Genomic DNA, 20,862 nt, shown 5'->3' with positions numbered 1-20,862 from the left:
ATATGTAATTTTATAGCAATGAAATCTGTTTGAAAACGAGGACAACAATAAATTTATGCATCTCGAGAAGAGTGTATTAAACAATTTCGTGTTTGTTTCCTTGAAAAAGCAGAAACATTCTCGTTAATTTCAGATCGTGCAAATTCCAAGGCCGTTAAATACTTACCTAGTAATATTCGTGTAATAAGGTATGCGAAGTTTATAACTTTCGGGTCTCAAACTTTTGCTCTCTTTCCTAAATCCTTCAAAAAAAGTTGTTCTGTGATTCTTGTAGATTTTTAATTGAAACGAGAGACCTCTGTAAGAAGAAATTTCACTTCTAAAGAAAACAACCATGCAATTTAACCCCCTTTTCGCGGTCAGAGGGGTCAGCCTACCTTTTGTTGACTTTTTAAGACAAAAAGTCTGGCTGTCTCTGCTGTTGATAAGTGGTAAGAAAATTGCACGCGATATTTTTTATTAGTTGAATCTTGATGGTGAGAAATTTACGATGTACGGATTTCTTTTATGATCGGCGTTTTTTTTGGATTTTATTGTGACGTTGGAGGATGGGGGCGAGAAAAGAGGCGGATCAAGAAGTAAAGAAACCAGAATTTCGGTTATTTTTATGATTATGTATTTACATAAGTAACTGGTTATATTTACAAATCAACTTTTGAAATACTGTTTCCCTACTGTTTAAAATTTTCAATTATAAACAAGTTTCTAAATTATAATCTCGACAGTTTTCGATATTTTTTTGCAAGTCTGCCACGCTAGGTCAATGTTCAGTAGCACCAGTCACTATGCCTTCGAGTTTGCAATGAAAACACTTTGGTACAATGAAATGGTGACTTCTCTAGTATACTTTCATTGTATACTCGTTCTGCGTCGCTATACTGGTTTTTAGGTGTGTAAGAGTTCTTTTTAATGGAAGTACTCTTAGGTGCCAAATAACCCCCCTTTATTTCGAATAAATGGAGGGGGGGTTGGAAAATTTTTTTCAAATTAAATAAACGGGGGAACCTAATTACCAGGGGGGTTTGAAAATGGACCTTTAATAACCCTAAAAAAGGGTCAAAATAGACTAAATTTAGGCTTTTTAGACTAAAATAAGGAATTTTCCTTTTTGTAGCTGGGAATTTTTTCAAAAATTAATAGACGGGGGGGTCTTAATAAGGTCCGGGGGGTTGGAAAAAAATCGAAAAATTAACAAGTGGGTGGGGGGCGTTTATTTGGCACCTAAGAGTAGATCTCTTGGTATACTTCATTCGGAGCCGTACAAGAGGGAAGTTGGATATTTCCTTCCTTCACGCGGGTGTTCTTTGTTGTCTAGCAATAGAAGTACTTTGCCATAATGAAATGTTAATAAACTTTAGCATACTGTTAGTCATGAGGTATGAGTTCTGTTTTATAGTATTCGGTCATTTCTAGATTCCTCGGAACTGAAAATAGCACTGTATGCGCACTTTACTTAGACCATGCTCAGACGTTACGGTTTTGTATCGTTCCTATATGGCTTCCGTTACGGATCGAGAGTGTTCATATTGTTTTCGGAACGTTTCGGAGTAATAAAAAGGAGAAGTTTCGTTTCGATGAAAATAGTGGAGCGAAACCGTTTCGATCTGTTTTGCTTTGTAACGTCTTCTCTTTTGAAGTTTTGAATTTTGACGTTCACACTTGTTTTGGTACCGTTTTGTTTCGGAACGATACAGAACTGTAACGTATGAACATGGGCTTATAATCAAAAGTCTTCCGTTTTTAAACCAAATGTTTCATTCAAGAGCTGCTTTCTTTTGTGCTTGTAGTTGTCGCAGAATGGGCGTCATATTTCGACGTCGGTGGGCCGTCAATAGCGCACGGTAACATCAGTCGGACGTGTTTACGGAATCTGCGATCAAAGAACGAATAAAGGATTGGATTTAGCGCCACGTGAAATCCGTACGGTAGACAAGAGAAAAGGTGCAGCCCGATGCGGATGGAATCGGAATTCGAAATTCGTGTTCCCATATGAGCTTTCAAGGTGCAAACCAGTTTTTTTCGGGAAAACCAGGAGCACGTAACCAACAACGATCGCTAATAAGAGACGCGTAATTCGTTGGTTTCGTCGCAAGTTACGATCGGTGATTTTTGCCTTGTTGATGGTGTCTTGTTGTTGTTGTAACCTATCCACGATCTGTAGATGCTCGTACGCGATCACGACCACCGGTAGTAAGAAATAAACGATCATTAAGACATAGTCGTACGTCAATTTCAAATCAGGGTTTTCCCATTTACTGTGACAATGACCTGTTATAGGGTCATACGTCATGTGTAAAACTTTTGGAATACAGGCTAAAATTCCCAATAAAACATTTACGATACACATGGCCAGGATTGCGGTATTGTTTAATGGTTTACGATGCGGGCAAACAATCAAGGAGAATCGTTCGGTAGCAATGATCAAGATATACCCAACCGCTATGTTGCTACTCAGATCTTTAATGAGTGGGAACAGAGTGCACAGGTTGTCGCTTAGCAACCATTGGCAGGTCCAAAATAGAGGCACATATCGAATAGCTTGGCTTATCGAGAAGACCAGATCTGATAATGCGAGACCACCAATTAAAAGATGACATCGAGACAAAGCTTTTTTGAATTTGATTGTCACAGCAACGACAAGTGAATTCCCCGTAATCCCCATTAAACCAAATATGAAATTGAAAATAGCGCGAACCCAGCGCGCGTCACATCTTTTCCACTTTTCTGTATTATGCATTTGGACATTTTTGCATAAAGAGGGTAGTTTGGAGCAATGACATTGAGTTTGGTCCAACTGACAAACGACGCATGCGTCAGTTAATGTCAGTTTTCGGCCACCGTTTTTGAATTGTGATAGTTGATACTGACATTCATTGATTGTGAGGTTTGTAATTGGCGGTGGCTGATATTTAGCTGAGACTTGGTTGCTTTTACATATCACTGTAAGTAGTAGCACTGCTATGGTAATTGTTGAGACGAAACCATTCATTGTCTTTGAATTTTATCTTCCTTTTCTTGATTTGTTGTGTACTTTGTTATTCTTTACTTCTAGAAAAGATAAGAATTTTGTAGATTGTCAGATGTAGTTACTGTTGCAGTTGAATTCCCCTTATTTTATCTTCGGCTCAAGAGACCAAGAGTTTTTGTCGGAGGAATTCTACTACGGAGTTTGGAATAGTTGTTTATGTATGTTATCTATAAATATCATTAGACCAGACTCTTTACCAGGTGCTGAAAAACTAGACGATCCTATCGTCTACACAAAATCACTAAAAAAGGGTGATTGATTTGAAAATGGTGGTTAGCCCGGAGCGAAGTAAGCAGTGGCGGAGGTGTTTACAGGCCTTTACAGTGTCCCAAACTCTACCGCCACTTGTTCTCCGTAAACCGCCCTAGCGCCCTGACTTTGTGTATATATATTTTCCCGCGTTTACTGACCCCTCTAACGGAGGATAGCATCGTCTACTGAAAAACCTGCTACCTATCAAATGTTAGCTAAATTGAAGAGCTCCGCATTTGTCTGTAAACTTTTAAGAATTACTTTACACAGAAAAGAACAGAATTAGTACCAATAAAAATAATAATTTAGTAATACTATTACCAACTTCTTTCACATGAAAACTATCTAATCGTCTGAGCTGATTATTTGCTGCTTGTAACGATCCCAAAACTTGCGTAATTGAACTGTAATTAATTAAAAAAAGATGTTTTGATTGAATGATTTCGAAAATTAGAATTAAAAAGCGAGAGAAAAAAACTCCTCTGCAATAGATACCTTGCTGCGAAAGAAGGATTTTGTACAACTATTTTCGCAATCATTTCTTAAAGATGTTGCGGGGGAACCAAGAAGTGCTCGTGCTATTGCTAGGAAGTTTAGATCTACTTTAGATCTACTCTGTAATTTCCCCTTGAAAGTCTGACAATATTCTAATGGCTTACAACCTTTTTAAAAATATGCCTTCAAAATCGCCTCAAACACAACCAGTTTAAGATTCACCCTCATTAGTTTTCTTTACTTTTACTAAAATATTAAAATCAAAATAAAACTTTTTTGCCGTCAAAATGTTTGACCTCTACGTCTGCGTAGTTCTGAATAAAGGCGTAGTATTTTGATTAAAAATATTCTATTCAAGGTTGCCTTTTACACGTGTTTGGTTTACTCTAGCAATTATAGTTTCTTAAAAAATTACTAAGGGTTGACGACAGCTATGAGTAGTTTTCGTCCTACATCACGTTCGCGAGTATATGTTAATCTAAAGAATAAAGTACATTTCATCTTAAAAGTTCTATATCACAACAATCTAGGTACATAGATTCTTTTTTGAAGGGGGTTTCAGGGAGTACCCAATTTTGCTATTCCATTCAATCCTCGATTTCGGTCACACCAACAAAATAAGTGCCGAATTCCCCCAGTTAAAATTTCTTTGAAATTGGAATTTATGTCGAAAATTCTGGACATTTTATCTATTCGATACCGATTCCGAAATTTGACCAATTTGTTGCAAAATTCCGTTTTCCGGATAAAAACAGAGCAATTCTGTCTCTTTGGACGAAAAAAAGAGCGAAACCTCCTCTTTTGACCATTACATATTTACCAAAGTCAACCAATTCGAACCTGCTACAATATTGCCTCACTGTACTTATGTTCTACTTGTTAAACAAACTAAGCTACCTTGCCTGTGATCATTTTCTCTTTGAAGCAAAAAGCATTGCTCCAATGATTCTCCCAAGAAAAAGGAGTGCGAGAAAGTCAAATTTGGTAATTGAAAGTATCTCTTCATCTCCCTTCTTTAACTTTAAGTGCGACATGATGATGTGATTACACGTTTTTTTATAAGAATAAACTATATAAGAACATGAGGCTTCAATGACCAAAATGTTCAGAACAAGTTAAGAACATTTTAAGGCTTCGCGGACTCTAAAACAGCCAATTTCTTAGGAAAATGGTAAAAAATACTCACAAAATGGTCAAAATGAGAACATACTTACAACATTTTTTAGGCTTAAAACCCAAAAAGTTAAGAACATCCGGAGGCTTAAAAAATTTTGGATGTTCTTATAAAAAAACGTGTACTCTGGTACATACTTTACAATTGCTTCAATTGTCGAAAGAAAAAAATGCCAAGAACTTATATCGTCGTCATTTATTTATTGCCAAATGACGGTGTTCTCTCGTTTAATATAATAGTTTTAGTTTTTCTATCCAGTGTTATAGGATTATAGGGCCAGAACTGACTGATGATTTTTAAAACCAAAGAATTAACTTTGTCAAAGAAAGGTATTTCAAGAATGCCTTTACGTAATTGCCTTTCAAAAGCTTTTTTGACTCTATAGATACAATTGAGTTGCTCTTATTTTCTCAGCTTTTTGAAAATTTCTAAAAATATTTGAACCTTCTTAATGTTCATAAGTGTGTTTCTCGCTACCCTTTCCTTAGTGGTGAATTTCAAGATAAACCACGCAACTCTTCTGAGTTATATAGTCATCTCCTAAACTTCCTCCTAGATAACTCTACCAAATCTAACTATCTTCGATTTGATTTATTGTTACGACTATACAAGCAATCCCAAAAAGCACATATATTTTAAAGAAATGTCACAAGTCAAGATTTGCATCAGAGTTGAGTTCGTCATCGAAATACGTACATTTAGAAAGAGTAACACAAAGCCTCTTAAATATTTATGATGTCATAAAAAGTACGTTATTTTAACTCGTCATCGACCGAAATATTGGATAAAAAGGGATGACTCGCCCAATAGTCTCATTTTAATCTCTTACGTCAAAATAGTTTAAAGAAGTGACAAGTCGATTAAGTTGTGATTCTATGCTTTTGAAATTGATTCTTTATTTGAATACAAGATTCTTACTTTAAATCAACTCATTTCTAGTCAAAAACTTTTTTCTCCAAGATGTCTCCACGCCATGCATTTGGTTCACTAGATTTTCCACTAATGTCACTTATATTTTTTTGGGTACGAGGACCATATTGATTTCAAAGACTCGAAAAGGCTAGATCCAAAACTCGTGGATGTGAAATGAAGCCATTTATTTCCCATCTAAAACGCGTGACCCGCCTGTTTTTCACATAAACGTCAGATTGAAAGTGAAACCTATCACCAAATTTCCAAAAATATGCCTCTTCAAAACAAAGAAAGTGCTAGATTCGATCCGTCTTTCTAAATGCGGCGCCTATCTTAAGGCGCCATTTTCTCTTGCTTGAGAAAAGTTGAAGATTCATATCTAGCCCTTTCGGGGCTTTAAACTCAATGGAGAGAACCTTTCAAGATTTATGATAGGGGTGCTGATATTTATATAACCAAAAATGAATATAAGCAACACCCCCTCCATCGTAAATCTTGAACTTGATAGCCCAGTGGCTACTCTACTATCTTAACAAAGTTAATCAACCTTTATAACTCTTGTTGTACTTAAGACATTAATTCTTCAAAATAATTTAGCAATTGATCAAAAAGAATACCTAAGCAATAGGCGAACCCTTTCATTTTATTACTTTTCTAACTAATCAAATGTAGCCTCTTTTTCGATCAAAAGCTTTCCTCATCTATCTCTATCTACTTTCTTCAATTTTTTACAATAAAAGCCTAGACCTGGATTCTAAGAAACCCCGTGGGTCAATCGAGTAGGGGTCAATTAACCCAATATCTCCTTTCATATTTCAATTTACTTTGATTTGTTTGCTTTCCTGATACACAACGTCGTTTCGACGTCCATCTAATGTTCACAACGTCCATATAACGTTAGATGAACGTTGAAACAACGTCAACGTTATTTGCCAGCTGGGTTTGCTATCCTGGTACCTTTCCCTGATGATCGATTCTTCGATACATTACCAAATCATAGGGTCAGCCCAGTTCTAGGTCCCAGGCAAAAAAAGATTCACTCAAAGATTTAGGTCCACCCAAATATTTGAAGCTTTTAAGCAGCCTCCAGTCCCATTTCTAGTATAAAATATTTGTTGATTTAACATCGTTTTTTCTTTGGAAAATCAAATCAAATGCACACTATTTCAGACTATAGCTTTCTATTTTAAAAAATACGACGATCCGTGTTTTAGTAATCCGAAATACGCCGATCTGTGTTTTAGTAATCCGAAATACGACGATCCGTGTTTTAGTAATCCGAAATACGAAATCCGTGTTTTAGTAATTTAAAATACGGCGATCCGTGTTTTAGTAATCCGTCGATCTGTCGATCCGTCTTTTAGTACATGCCATTCTATGGACTATAATTGATTAAATTATTAAGTTAATTCAAGATGGTAGACACTTTAGTGAAAACAAACAGAATCAATCGACTGTAAAATGAAAGGTTTTTGGATAAAAATGTGGTGATATAAAGAAAGATAATAGAAGAAATAGTCAGCCCCTTATCTGATATTCCGATGGTGTATTGGCGGCCGCCCACGCTAAAGCTCTGAAGGAGTGGGCCAATATACCATCGGAGACCTATGGTAGTCATCGTTTGATGTACCGCATCACAGTCGTGTCTAGCTGTCCTTACACTTTTTGCTTGACTATCGGTTGCACCCGACTGAATTTAGCATGAAAATCTCTGCTGCCTGAGAAACCTTACAGAAAAAAAGAAAAATGGTAACCCAAAGGTTCCAGATGTTAAAATTTTCCCGACCTTCAGAGCTTTAGCGTGTCGGAAGAAAATTTCTACATCGAGTACCAGATAAGTCAGCCCCCAGCTTTGCCATTGAAATTCAAGCACCAACGCCCCCCCCAAACATATCAGGTCCCCCAAATAGTTGGCTGTATTTTAGCTCCCAGTTTTCGTTTGCAAAATTTTAGGTGCAACCCCCAAATGTCAGGGGGTTGACGCAATGAAGTATAAGCCCGAAGGGCTAGAATCCAATCTCCTTGGTAGAATTTGAAGCCAACAAATCCTAACAAAGTTGCGCGGCCTTGAGCGGCTCGCCTAGTTTTTACACAAATGACATATTGAAACTAAAATTTACCGCTAAATTTCGAAAAAATTATCAATCGTAAACAAAGAAAGGTATACACCTTTTTCCGGTTAGCCGTTTCGTATAAAAAATCACCAAAATTTCGAGTAAACAAACCATCCCATTGGCTAAAAGCAAAAACATAAACAAAAAAATGTGCAGAGTATGAGAAAAATGTGCTTTCTGTGCTCTTACTCTGGACATTTTAGCCAATGAGATGGTTTGTTTACTCGAAATTTTGACTTTTTATACGAAGCAGCTAAAGGCCAAGGCAAACCGATCCAACATTTCATCCAACATACCTTTTTTCTGATGTTGGATGAAATGTTGGACCGGTTTGCGTCAATTCAAATTTTTGGAAAAAGATGAAAATTCAAAAAAAGAAGAAAAAAATCGTGTTGGACTGTTTTCAACTGCTTTCAAAATTAAGTGAAAAAAAGTGAAAGAGGAGCAGTAAAAAAATGTGTGCGTGTGTGTTTGCACAAGTACATAGAAAGAATAGATAAATAGGATGTATAGAATTCTGTGAGAAATATTTCTATCGACAGGTAGTAAAACATATGTTCTATTAAGTATATACCTGGTTTAAAACAAACCATTTTGATAAAAAGGTTATACAAGCTCGCAAGCAGACTGTTCCACCCACTGACCTTTATATATCCCTGGACCAAGCAATATCCGCCATCTTTGATTGGAGTGTTTTTGGAATTGGTACCCGAAAAGAAGCCATTGCAATGTTAAAAATTAACGCCTAACGTCGCTACATCATCAAAGGAATTTGAGGAAAAGTAGACCTAGCGCTCTCGATGCATTTACACCGCTATCGAGTAGTGCCGCCATTAGGGTACCACTTTTCAAAAAACTCCGATCAAAGATTTTGCTTGGCTGAGATTGAGAAGCTTGGTCCAGGGTATATAAAGGTCAATAAAGGTCAGTGGTTCCACCTGAAATATATTTCGCAAATTGTCTACCATTTTTAATCTGTTTTAATCAGATTTTGTTTACAAAAAAAGGGGCGAATCACCCGATTTTATAACAGCTTGAAAATTAGTGAAAACGGAATTTGTAAACAAAGCAGGAGAAAGTTAAAGCAAGACTTTGATGCAGTTTGACGTTTTAATGACAGAAGAAGAGTAAAAACGAGCATGAATCAGAATAAATGAATTTTACAGAATGACAGAAAATGCAGTTAGTCCACTTTTTTTCCCCAGAATTCTTTCAGAGACCACCTCTTTGGCAGTTAATCCACTCTTGGATTAACTATATTTTTCAAAATTTGATAATGGACCACCACGGTCAAAACAGGCATAGTGTTTTGGATTAACTGCTTGACCCCCCCCCTGTGTTGGACGGTGTTGGATGAAGTTTGATCGCCATCAAACATTTCATCCAACATTTCATCCAACATTTGCGGCGAGATCAAAGAAGCTCTCTCATTGAATTGTGTACTTTTTCGTGTTGGACTGGTTTGGTGGTACTTTTTTCTTTATTTTTTTGAATTTTCATTTTTTTCCAAGTCATGTCGGATGAAATGTTGGATCGGTTTGCCCCGGCCTTGATTGTCGCTTCATCCAACGCAAGTTTTTCCATCAAACATTTCATCCAACATTGGAAAATCATGTTGGATGAAATGTTGGACTGGTTTGCCCTGGCCCTAACCGTAAAAAGGTGTATTGCTAGATTCAATCTGTCGTCCAAAATACGGCGTATTTTTTAAGGCTTCACTTTTTCTTTCCTGAGAAAGGTTAGAGATTCTACTTTAGCCCTTCGGGCTTTAAACTCAATTGGTTGACGCTATGAAAATATGCAAAATTTACAATCTAGATCAGAATATTTGGGCAGAGAAGTCAAAAAACCCCTTGGACTTCTTCCACAAAACTTCGATGAAAAATTCATGTTCAACTTACAATAATATTCTTGTTGGATTTTCGAGAAAAACCTTCCCAAAATGCAATAGCAGCATTTCGAGTTGACTGTTGACAAGTGGTGCCTTTCGATCTTCTCTTTGAAAGTCCCAAGTTTTGCAATCTAATTTATACCTATACATGAAGGATGTTTAATCTATTTAAAGTTTGTTTACCGAAATTTATTTCCTGGGATTGTTATTTTTATTTCGCATTCGGACGCACATTTTAACCAAAACCAAAATATAATATTTTGGAAAAGAGTGGTTGGAATTTTTACCTCCTCGTTTTCGCAGGAAAGATGTTATATGAGATTATACTAAATTAGATTGGAAGGGTAGAGTTTTAACGTTAGACTTAAAGCTTAGAAGCTTAGGGTCCAAAAGTTTAAGAATGGTCCATTAGGGCTCAGAATATAGCCTGGAAGTCTATAAACCCCTCCCGAATTGAAATACTCGAATAAATCTATTAATTAGCCCAAAAGCGACTTTCTCGCCCGAACTCCAATTTTCGAAAAACGAGGAAATAAAAGCTAAATGCTCAATAAATTTTGACCATATGATTGTAGAAGTCTAATTCGTTCGAATCAAAGAGAGAATATTTTACAAGGGTCTCCCTTTGACAGTAGCTGAGAATAAGCTCGAGTTATAGAAGTTTTCGGAGATAAGAATTGCGAATCATCAAAAGTCCACTGTAGGACCCGAATCAAAACTTGTGTTTAGTTACAGTTTGCTCTCTTTAATTCGATCATTAAGGGACCAAAAATTTCATACGGAATATTTTAGTTCGAATTACAGAAAGATTCAAATAATAAGGATTCGAATTAGAGAGAGTATGAAAGTACCCTGAAACCTGGAATTAGTAAACTCCTATCTTAAGTGAAAAAGCCGATAAACTTTTGAAAATCTTTATTGAACCTCCCTCCATTAAACACCCCCTGCTCACAGACCCACTGGGACCCCATCCATTAAAAAATTCGGCCAAAATATCGTCCCCGGTGGAAAAATATACCCAAATTTTTGTCGCCACTGAAAATAATCATGCTATTTTTTCCATCCCCACTGATTTTTTTAACTTGAGAACGGAAGAATTTAAATCCTCAGGCACAAAAAATGTGGAAATATCAATCCCCCGAGTTTTGGGCCGTTATTTCTACCCCAACTGGCTGATAAAATACCACCGTGTCTGTGAGAAGGGGTTGTTAGTAAGAAAAAAAATCTTCCATCCGTATTGGTATTTAGATTTTTACCTCCACTGGCTGAAACATTCATACCGAGTCACTAAGACTGGGGTGTTGCAAAACCACCTCTATGTCCACTGTGTCATAATCTCTGAGCAAATTCTGATTACTCCGCGCATGACACGTATCCACTGTATAGGCCATGGTTCCATGAGAGAATCTGTCCAAATTGTTAGAGCGCTTTAATCTTCACACTAGGTTTGGAACGTGGTTTGTAGTAATCTTTTGATTTGAATTATTTGCAACAAATTATCTTTTACCATTAATTATGTGGTATATTCTTCTAAATGCCATGGCTTCATAAGGGAATCTTCCCTGTTTGGCGTACCGCTTCGATTTTTTTCATCCAGATTTGGATGGCGGTGGGTAAAGCAAAACAACCAAAATTAAACATTAGAACCCAGTCGCTTTCGCTATCGATGTAAAGCAAAAAAGCTACGGTCAGTTTTGGTTGAACAACCAGGTCAGATCGTCATATCCCTTTAGAGCATAGCGTGGTATGTGCAAAATGGATGATCTGTTATGGGATTAGGGTCACCAATACTTCTACTAATTAATACTAAATGAAAGGTGTGGTTATGCTATGGATATTAAAGGTGTTTTCTTAGAAATGTTGTATAACTGGTACACGTTTTTTTTTATAATAATATCCAAAAATTTTGAAGCCTTGGGATGTTCTTAACTTTTTGAGTTTCAAGCCTAAAAATGTTCTTAACATGTTCTTATTTTGCCATTTTTTGAGTATTTTTGTCCATTTTCCTATAAAATTTCATAATGACGTAAAATGTTCTTAACATTTTGGTCATCGAAGCCTTATGTTCTTATATAGTTTGTTCTTATATAAAAAAAATGTGTAACTAAATTCGGAAGGTGTATCTAAGTTTGTTACTATTTCCAAAATAAGAAATTCTTCTTTATCTCTCACTTCTATCTCACATCAGGATGCAAGGATATTCTTCTCTCACTTATGAAAGTTTAAAAGGTCCGTTTGAGATAAAGAATGTTTGTTTTCTTTGATAACTACTGCACTATTTTCATTTTATCGGGGTCAATGCAAAATGTCCTTGCCAACGAATTATCCATAATTGCTATTTTGGAATGTTTACCTCTTTTATTGTGACTGGCTATATCTTATTTCAGTTAGCTGCTTTGAAACCCCTCCCTTCCCTTTAGCGAAAGGGGTACACTGGCGGATTTAAGACAATAGAGGAAGTTTTTTTTTTTCAAAAATCAGGAAGTTTTAAATCCCTAGAATAGTACCAGAGCTACTTTGTACCAATAGATAATGCACTGGATTTCTTGTGTACCTACATGCTACCGTGTGACCATATAGCTTAACTTCCACGAAGGAAGGAAGGAAGTTCAACTTACACAGGAGACTTAAATAGTGAACAACCTAACAACCTGTGCACCACCACAACCACCTTTCATCCAACCCTGAAAAAACTAATGTTCATAATGATACTGCACTGGGTTCAATTGAACCGATATGCTACCGTTCTACTTCAACGATTCAGGAAGTTCAACTTACACAAGAGACTTACATAGTGAACAACCACCTTACAACCAGTGTAGTATTAACCACAACCACCTTACATCCAACCCTGAAAAAACTAATGTTCTGACATTGCATTGATAAAACAAAAGATTTTCACTCTTTATATACCGTTGATGAACAAGGGGGTGCGTGAGTAAGATTTCCGTCATCAATCAATTCTTAATGAATGATGATCGGATGAAATGTAATAGAGTTTGCCACATAATTAATTGATACCTCGCTTTATTGACTGAATTTTTTTAAGAACAAATGCCATTAGAAAAACCCTCTACACTTAGTGTAATGGCGTGATCGGGAACTTTTTCTTGTGTGACTGCGTGATGGCGTGATTAGAATTTTGGTGTGACATGTGACTATAAAGACAAAGGTTTGTGGCGTGCTTTATTTTGCCTGATTAAAATTTTGAGACCAAAAAAAATCGTGCGGTGGCATGACGAGGGGTGCCGCTCTATTAACTCTCTACTCCGGTTGAATTTTGTAACGCAAGTTGCTTCGCGTTTCTGAAATATGTCGCGTTGCAAATCTTGAACTCAATCCTTTCAAACATTTTGCGTAGTCATCAGGGGTTTTGATTGTTTTTGAAAAATGAAAAATCAACGGCAAATTCTAGATTCAAGGCCATCTAATTCTTAGCAAGCTTAATGTATTGTAAGTTGTGATTATGTACTTGAGGTGGCGAAAGGAATTTTTAGACCGGCAAATTGTAGAATCATTCGTGCGAAATTCGCTGTTCGCCAGGCCTAAGACCCTGCGTTGTTATGGATGATCGGTGTATTTGAATTAAGAGAAAAAGCCTCTGAATAAATTCTTATAAAAATAGCTCATATATGAGGTAGCAAACACGTGACAAACTTTTGGCAATATCTTTATTGGTCGTAATGGGCTGTTTAACCTACGCTTGCCTTATTCTAAAAGTGTTTCCGTTTTTATCTGTCACGGTTTTTTACTGTGGTGTCACTAAATCTATTTGGTGTGCATTTTATTCAAGCGACTGACCAGTATCGGAATATAGTGGAGTCTCTATAATTCGAACCTCTATAACTCGAATTTTCCTTAACTCGAACAAGTTTTCTGGTCCTTTATAACCGTTATAAACAAGTATCCATGAAATAAATTTGAGTTCACCGTGCGTGTCCGAACTATGGAGGCTTGATTGTATTCGCCTATCAGTAAAATATATTTTCGAATTGCCGGAAAAATTTAAATCAATTTATCATTCAGCTCCTCTACTTCTCTAAAGTCAAAGTCCTGTGTCCCCCATTAAGCGCCAGTATCCGAGGGGGGGTGGGGGCACTCAAGGCAAACGACCGGCCCTTTAGGGTCCCTTTTCCAAGCTTCTCAAAGTGCACTGTAAGGGTCGAAATGAGCCAAGATGAAAAACTAGTGCACTCCAAGAGTGTAAAATTTCGATATCTGACCATATTTTGCAAAAATATGTTTCAACATTTTCAAGAAAAAGCACTGTAAGGGTCCGATTTCAAAGGCATAATTTTTTTGGCCGTACGTATGGTCCGGGCTCCAGTATTACTATTTCTTTAAGTATGAAATTGCAGAAAAATATGCTGTATCATGATTATAAAGAAGATGAAATATTAACAAGTTTTTAAAAATACTTTTCAACGGAGGAGGCTAATTAGAGCTTTAGTAGCCCTAATCTAACAATTTCTATCCTCGAATAATGTATTGGAAGTATTTATCTTAATTACTTGTCAAGTGCTGTTTATGCTTTGCAATTCATACCCCGTGGGCACAGAACGCTCATAATATTAGAAGATCATTTTTTTCGTGAACTTTCTAGACTTTCTTGAGCTCGAGTTTATTATGGCATTAGATCTTAAGAATAGGGTTCAAAAGAGTCTTGATTTGTGCCCAGAATGTTTAAATTTCTCAATACGGCCATTCTAGAATAAGGGGTACGTTATGTCATGCTCATTTTTGATTGGATACTGCCAATAGGCACCTAGGACGGCCGCGACACATGCACCACTTGATAGTACCCAGCCGGTTCAATCAGGCATACATCTCCAATCGTGGTTGACAATTTCTCGAAAAAACCCAATAGGCTGCTGGCATCTACTAACGGATTCTTGCTCCTTATAGACTATACTACCAGCAGTTTAGTAGAGGTCTACGAGTCTCTCCACCGAACAGAAAAAGCCGACTTCAGTATGAATGGAGTTGAAGATTCTTGTTTAATGCTATTGGTCTCTTTTGATGCACTTTTGGCATATTCATCTAAAGATTGCTTCATTCTTCATTATTTGTCTGAAGCGAATATTGTTCTGTCTGTATGCGGTCAACCCGGCTGCCAACTTTGATGACGTTTTTATCTCACGTTTATTTTGTACTCCCATTCAAATTCCATTTCTATAATTTAAACGCCCTCAAAATAATTGACCTAGGTTGTTTTTTCATTGAGGTGTACGTGCACTGTCTTTGCTGGAAGGAAAAAAAGCTTTTTTAATGGAATTCATTTTTGAGGATTTCGAGTTTGGAAGACCTTATACGATTGTTTTTTTTTGAATTGATTGGCGAATTTAGTGAATAAATAAATGCTTAGAAGATACATACTCGTCAAGATCCCTGATCACCATATTTTTCCACTGTTAGGATTGGAGCTTGAACAATTGAAATACCATGCCTTTTGTTTTTTTTGTTGACAACACCCGAATAAAGAAACATAATTCTAAAGCGACAAACTCGTTGGTTTTTGAGTTTTTCCAGGGATGTGAGTATTTTTTGTCATCTTTTTGTTGTAAATTTGCTGAAAAGAAGCTCATCTGAATTCATCTGACTTCAATCCTTATAACTTAAAAAAAATAAATGCCAAACCGTAGCTGACCTCAAAAATTAACCCTTGTCATTCAACTATTCAATTGAACGGAAATAAATTTCCGTTATAGAAGTTTTACTCGTAATTGGTGTAAATTTGCATTAAACAGCTTTAGATAATAAAGAAAGGTCATAGAAATAAATTGACAATAGAATTTCGTCACGCTTTTTTCACGTGTAATATTTCTAAAAAACATGTAGAGCTTGTATGACATGGGGGGAGCTACAAACTGAATAAGTAAAACTTTGACTTTTATTACTAAAAACCTATTGGTGTATCCAATAATTAGCCTTCCAATAAAATGATCTGTTCCCGGGGGGGTACTAGGTTTGTGAGGTGTTGGCTATGTCCGAGCCAAAAATCCCCCCTCTCCGGATCTGTTCAACTTTTCATCGACGAACTCATCTTTTCCCATAGACTAGAGTCTACTTTGCTTTTTGATAATTTTTGATGACGCTGAGTCCAGTGAAGTAGACTAGGAGCGTTTGGCGAGATCGCCATTTTGAAAAAGAATGTTTAAAATTCAAATTACAAAAAAACTACTTGGAGTTGAAAGATATAATCAAAAATGAGAAACAAACATCAATAACAGATTTGCAATCCCTTATTCTCAAATAAAAACATTGCTTCATACTGCTTTTACCTTCCAAAAACAACTAAAATCTGGCGGACTGTTTTACAGTCCGCCTAAGCAAAAGCATAATACCATATACTACCGGGCCACTTAATCGCGCCATCAAGTCTATCAAAAAGCTTTCAGTGGACCCCGGGCTACTTCTCCCATTAAAACTTTTCTTGTTTGCTAAATATCATTCACACACCAAGGCACAAGACACAATCTCAGAATAACTTTTTCAGATTCAAAATACCCAAGTAATTTTCTTTTCCCTCTCTTGGGTCCCTTGGGTCGAGTGAAGCGAAACAACGAAACAAACAAAAACATATATGATTCTTAACAGCAAACTTTTCTTCAGTTTTAACATACCTCCTTAGCCTTGGAGTACTATTCGCCTTTAGAAGACGTAGAATTTTTACGGCGCCCCTTCAAATTCTAGTCCAAATTATCAGAATTTATGACCTTCTTAAAGAACTTTATAAGGCTCTTCTATTCTTCTCTTCCAATTCATCTTATAACCAAACTAATACAGTCCTTTTATTTATTACTGCTCGTTTGTACTGACCTATAGCTCAAAATATTTCAATACAGACTCTGTTATTCTTGAAAACTGTAATAAGAAAGGGGAGAATATGCCCTCTAAATTGATAGGGGTCCATCGTATACTATTGAAACTTCAGCTCGTTTGACGTCAATGTTGGTGAAAGTTTGAATATATGGTGAATTTATTTTTTAATTCTTCCATTTTACCCAGCGTGATATCAGTCATGATTTTGGCTCCTTTGAAAAACAGGTTACCAGTCTTTTGTCATTGTTCTAAGGTTGGCGTTGACTTGTCAAATTTCTTGTCAAAATTCTTGTAAAATTATTTTTATATAAAAAAAAGAGTGTACACAATCACCCATATCCTAACCAAATGGATCAAGTGAAAGCCTTGGCAAAATTTCAAACTTATCAGTCACACGCTTACCTCTGTACCTCTGTCACTGAACCATGGTTATTCCGAAATACAGCGTCCTCTTCATCTATCACTTCGAACTTATTCCGTTTTTCAATATGAAGGCTCGTCATTTGTATGACTAATGACTGTTTATAAATATTGGGGTCATCATCAAATTATAAGATTACGGGAAGAGATATTTTCTCAAAAGAAGAGGGTTCATTTCTTTATGAAGATGACGATAAAGAAAATCATCCTTCTCTTATGTGAACAATTTTGCGATTTCGCTAAAAGCTTATAACCAGGGATATCGTTTAAAGCACCAAATAATTTGGCGATCTTTGATGAGGCATTACTAACGAAGCGAATGACATTGAGAAATAGAGAAAGTTGTCACAACTCGTTAATCAAAATCGGTTTATGACGTCAAATCGTTATCAAGACCTATGAATAAAGTCAATGACGTAGTTTTTTCCATTTTTACAGATGATTTTCAAAAATTATGATAATCAGCATAGCGATCTGTCTTCAGCTGCTCAGGAAGCAAACGGGAGGCTTTTTACCTGTTTTAGTTATGACTTTTCCTTCTTAAAACCATTCCGCTTGGAAAAATGGGTACTTTTAATGTTATTTAGCAAATAGATAGGGAGTTTTCGTTGGACCTTCCTACATTCCACTGAAAACTTATTCACCAGTAAAATGGGTCATTCAATTTTATATCAATACAGGCTCGTTTTCCAAGGGGCAACCCGAAAAAGAAACACCATGCTTTTTTCCAGGGTTAAAGATTATTCTAGGGGGGAAAAAGATTGATTTTAGTTCGTCCACCCTTTCACTTAGGTACGAAGAAGATTTTTTCCAAGGGTTTTTTTTGCAAAATTTGGTCCGCAAATTTTAAAGAATTATGTTTTTGCTTTGTCCATCCCCCTGTATGGATTTTAAATGGAACAGTCCAATACTCTGTTTTTTAAGAGAATAATTTATAAGAGCAATGCGGCTCAAAAATGTAAAATAATATAAAGGACTATTTCTTAGGTCCTTTGACAACAATTCCCGATTCATATTAGAGAGGATTTTAAGACTTTTGTACATGAATCAGGCCCGGCAAAATTTTTTATGGTCAAAAAGTTTGATGTTACAGGCAAAACTTTGATGGAAAAAAGTTTGTAAAAAATCAACGATTATTAAAATACTGAATACTAAATACTATACTCAGCCTGGAATTGCTGAATTTTAAGCAAATTAAGGGTCAAATCAATAAAAATTGGGTATCAAACCTTAACAGGGGGGGGGATCGGTAGTAAAATCTCAGACATATATGAGTAGTAAAAGGATTTTTACGAATTTTTACGTACCACCACCCAGACTCTTGGAAGAGGTATTTTACTACCCTGGTAGTAAAAGTTTTTGGGACAATTTGTCATGGAGACCACCTATTTTTTGGTTGCTGTTTGGACTGATTTTACAAAAAAAGCTAAAAAATGATTATCGAAATTTTTTTGTTTGCAGCAAACAACTTTCCAACAGAAAATTTTTTCAAATTATAAAAATTTTCAGATTCTTTCAGAAAAGTCATCCAAAAAATTAAAAGAATTACAAATATAGCTAAAATTTGCTAATTTTACCAGTTTTAACTACCCAGGTAGTAAAAATTTTTCAACATCATTTAACGCATAGATACCACCCATTTTAGTATTTAACTACCCTGGGTAGTAAAAAACATTTTCGATTTTTCGTTACACCACCAACTACCGACCCCCCCCTGACCTTAACTATACGTTTTTTCGAACATCCAAACTTTTGAAGCTTTGGATGTTCTTAACTTTTTCGGTGTTTTAAGCCTAAAAATGTTCTTAATTTTGCCATTTTTTGCAATTTTCTAAAAAACTGGGTGTTTAAGAGTCCACCAAGCCTTAAAATGCTTTTAACTTGTTTTTAATGTTTTGGCAACCGAAGCCTTATGTTCCTAATTTATTTTGTTTTTATAATAAGCATGTAGTTATGTACAGCCGGCACCTATATCCCCGTCACCTTTTAAGTTAAGTAGTACCCTTCAGTTATTCTCGAATTATTTGACTCCTGGTACACTGAAATCTGTACATGCGATAGCAAGCAGCTCACTTAATACTTTATGTTTAAAAATGGCAGCTTCGTTGCCATGGAATTATTTTTACCAAATATATTACCATAAAGTTTTCATTTATCTCTCGTTCTTTATTTTACTTGTTTTTATTTTTGTACATTTTTTCACGCCATTTTTTAATTAGAGTTATAAATGAAAAAGAAGAATAGAGCTGGGAAGAAGAGAACTACAGAAAGAAAGAGAAGAAGAAATTTTCAAAACAAAAATTATGAAAATAAAAGGAGACTACGGTGGGATAAAGCAATCAAAATATGAGAAGAAAAACCTCACTAATTGTGTTTTGAGCTCGTAGAGAGATATTGAGATAGTCGCCAAGTTTAGAAAAAGTTTAGTATATCGATTTATGTTTCTAGCGTTTGTTATTGTTTTAGACCTCCTGATTTGATTGATGTATCAATGATAATATATCAGTATTTGGGAATAGATTATGGTATAACACCATTTCAGTGACCCAGTGAGGAATTTTCATTTTATTGATGTACGAAGCTTGAAATGTTGCTCGAAATTTTAGCTTAGATAAGTGTAGCATATGTTCCAAGCTTTGTAGCAAACGCCTTTTTCATAAAAGTAATATGTTTTGATCATGATTACTGATCATAATATCGATGAAAATAAAAATGAAAATTGAAATTGAAATTCGGTGGTGCAAAGAAGACACCAATACGTCAAGAGAATGAATAAAATAAAATTTTTAGTTTTCACTTTTATCGTTAAAGCAACACACCTTTAAATCTTGCAACCGCTGTTGAAGGCTCCTATTTTGATACTTTCTAAGGGTAGAAACTTTCGCAATTTCGTGATTTTTGCCCTTTTTCACGAAAGCTTCTGCCAAGTAAGAAATTACACGAGAAATTCGCGAAAGTTTTTCGCGAAAAGCACACCATTAAGGTAATCGTTGTACACGTTTTTTATAAGAACAAACTATATAAGAACATAAGGCTTCGATGGCCAAAATGTTTAGAACAAGTTAAGAACATTTTAAGCCTTTGCGGACTCGAAAACATCCGATTTTTTAGGAAAATAGGTAAAAATGGTCACAAAATAGAGAAAATAAGAACATTTTAGACATGTTGATGCTTAAAACCAAAACAGTTGGCAATTCAAAAATTTTAGATGTTCTTATAAAAGAGGCGTGTAATCGAAGGAATTCTATAAAAAGGTATCGTCTTAAATCACCGGCTTTTTTCCAATTAATGATCTCAACATGTGATATTGATGGCAATTCAAACTTTACGATTGAGTGTATTGGTTTCGTTCCATAAATAATATGTCTTATAATGTGAATATGGATTGAAAAATAGGGATTTAATTTTTATTCCTTCTATGATCTACCGAAAATAGAAGATTTCTGGATTTCTAAAGTAAATCAATTTTCTTCGATTCAATGTTGTGTCCATACAGTGTTTTTTGTTACTCTTTATGTGCTATTACACACCCCTGTCTCACAGCCCCGGTGGAACTTTTTTTCTCAGTGGAGAGGTATTTTCCCACCGGGGACGAAATTTTTGTCAATCTTTCCAGTGGGACTGGGCTCCCAGCGGGTCTGTGACACAGGGGTATTATTACCTAGACTGAGTATAAAAAGTTACTCCATTTTGCTTGGATTTTGGTTCGATTTACAGAGAATTGGTTATTTGAGAGTCAATCGATAATCAAGAA

At 35.8% G+C, this 20,862-nt stretch overlaps 1 protein-coding gene across 1 annotated transcript; it reads right to left on the bottom strand.

Annotated features, from left to right (window-relative positions):
- Positions 1–1,785: 1,785 nt before the first annotated feature.
- LOC136800214 (neuropeptide Y receptor type 6-like) lies at positions 1,786–9,951 on the bottom strand. Its single transcript, XM_067056837.1, has 2 exons — positions 9,877–9,951; positions 1,786–3,048 (listed from the first exon to the last, which is right to left on the bottom strand). The coding sequence occupies exon 2, from the start codon at positions 2,987–2,989 to the stop codon at positions 1,877–1,879; it is 1,113 nt and encodes a 370-aa protein (XP_066912938.1). The 5' UTR covers positions 2,990–3,048; positions 9,877–9,951; the 3' UTR covers positions 1,786–1,876.
- Positions 9,952–20,862: the final 10,911 nt, after the last annotated feature.

This window comes from Clytia hemisphaerica, unplaced genomic scaffold (assembly GCF_902728285.1).
Source record: "Clytia hemisphaerica strain Z4C2 unplaced genomic scaffold, Clytia hemisphaerica genome assembly, whole genome shotgun sequence".
Lineage (NCBI taxonomy): Eukaryota > Metazoa > Cnidaria > Hydrozoa > Leptothecata > Clytiidae > Clytia > Clytia hemisphaerica.
Note: the sequence above shows the minus strand (reverse complement) of the source record. Positions and strands in the feature narration are given on the sequence as shown.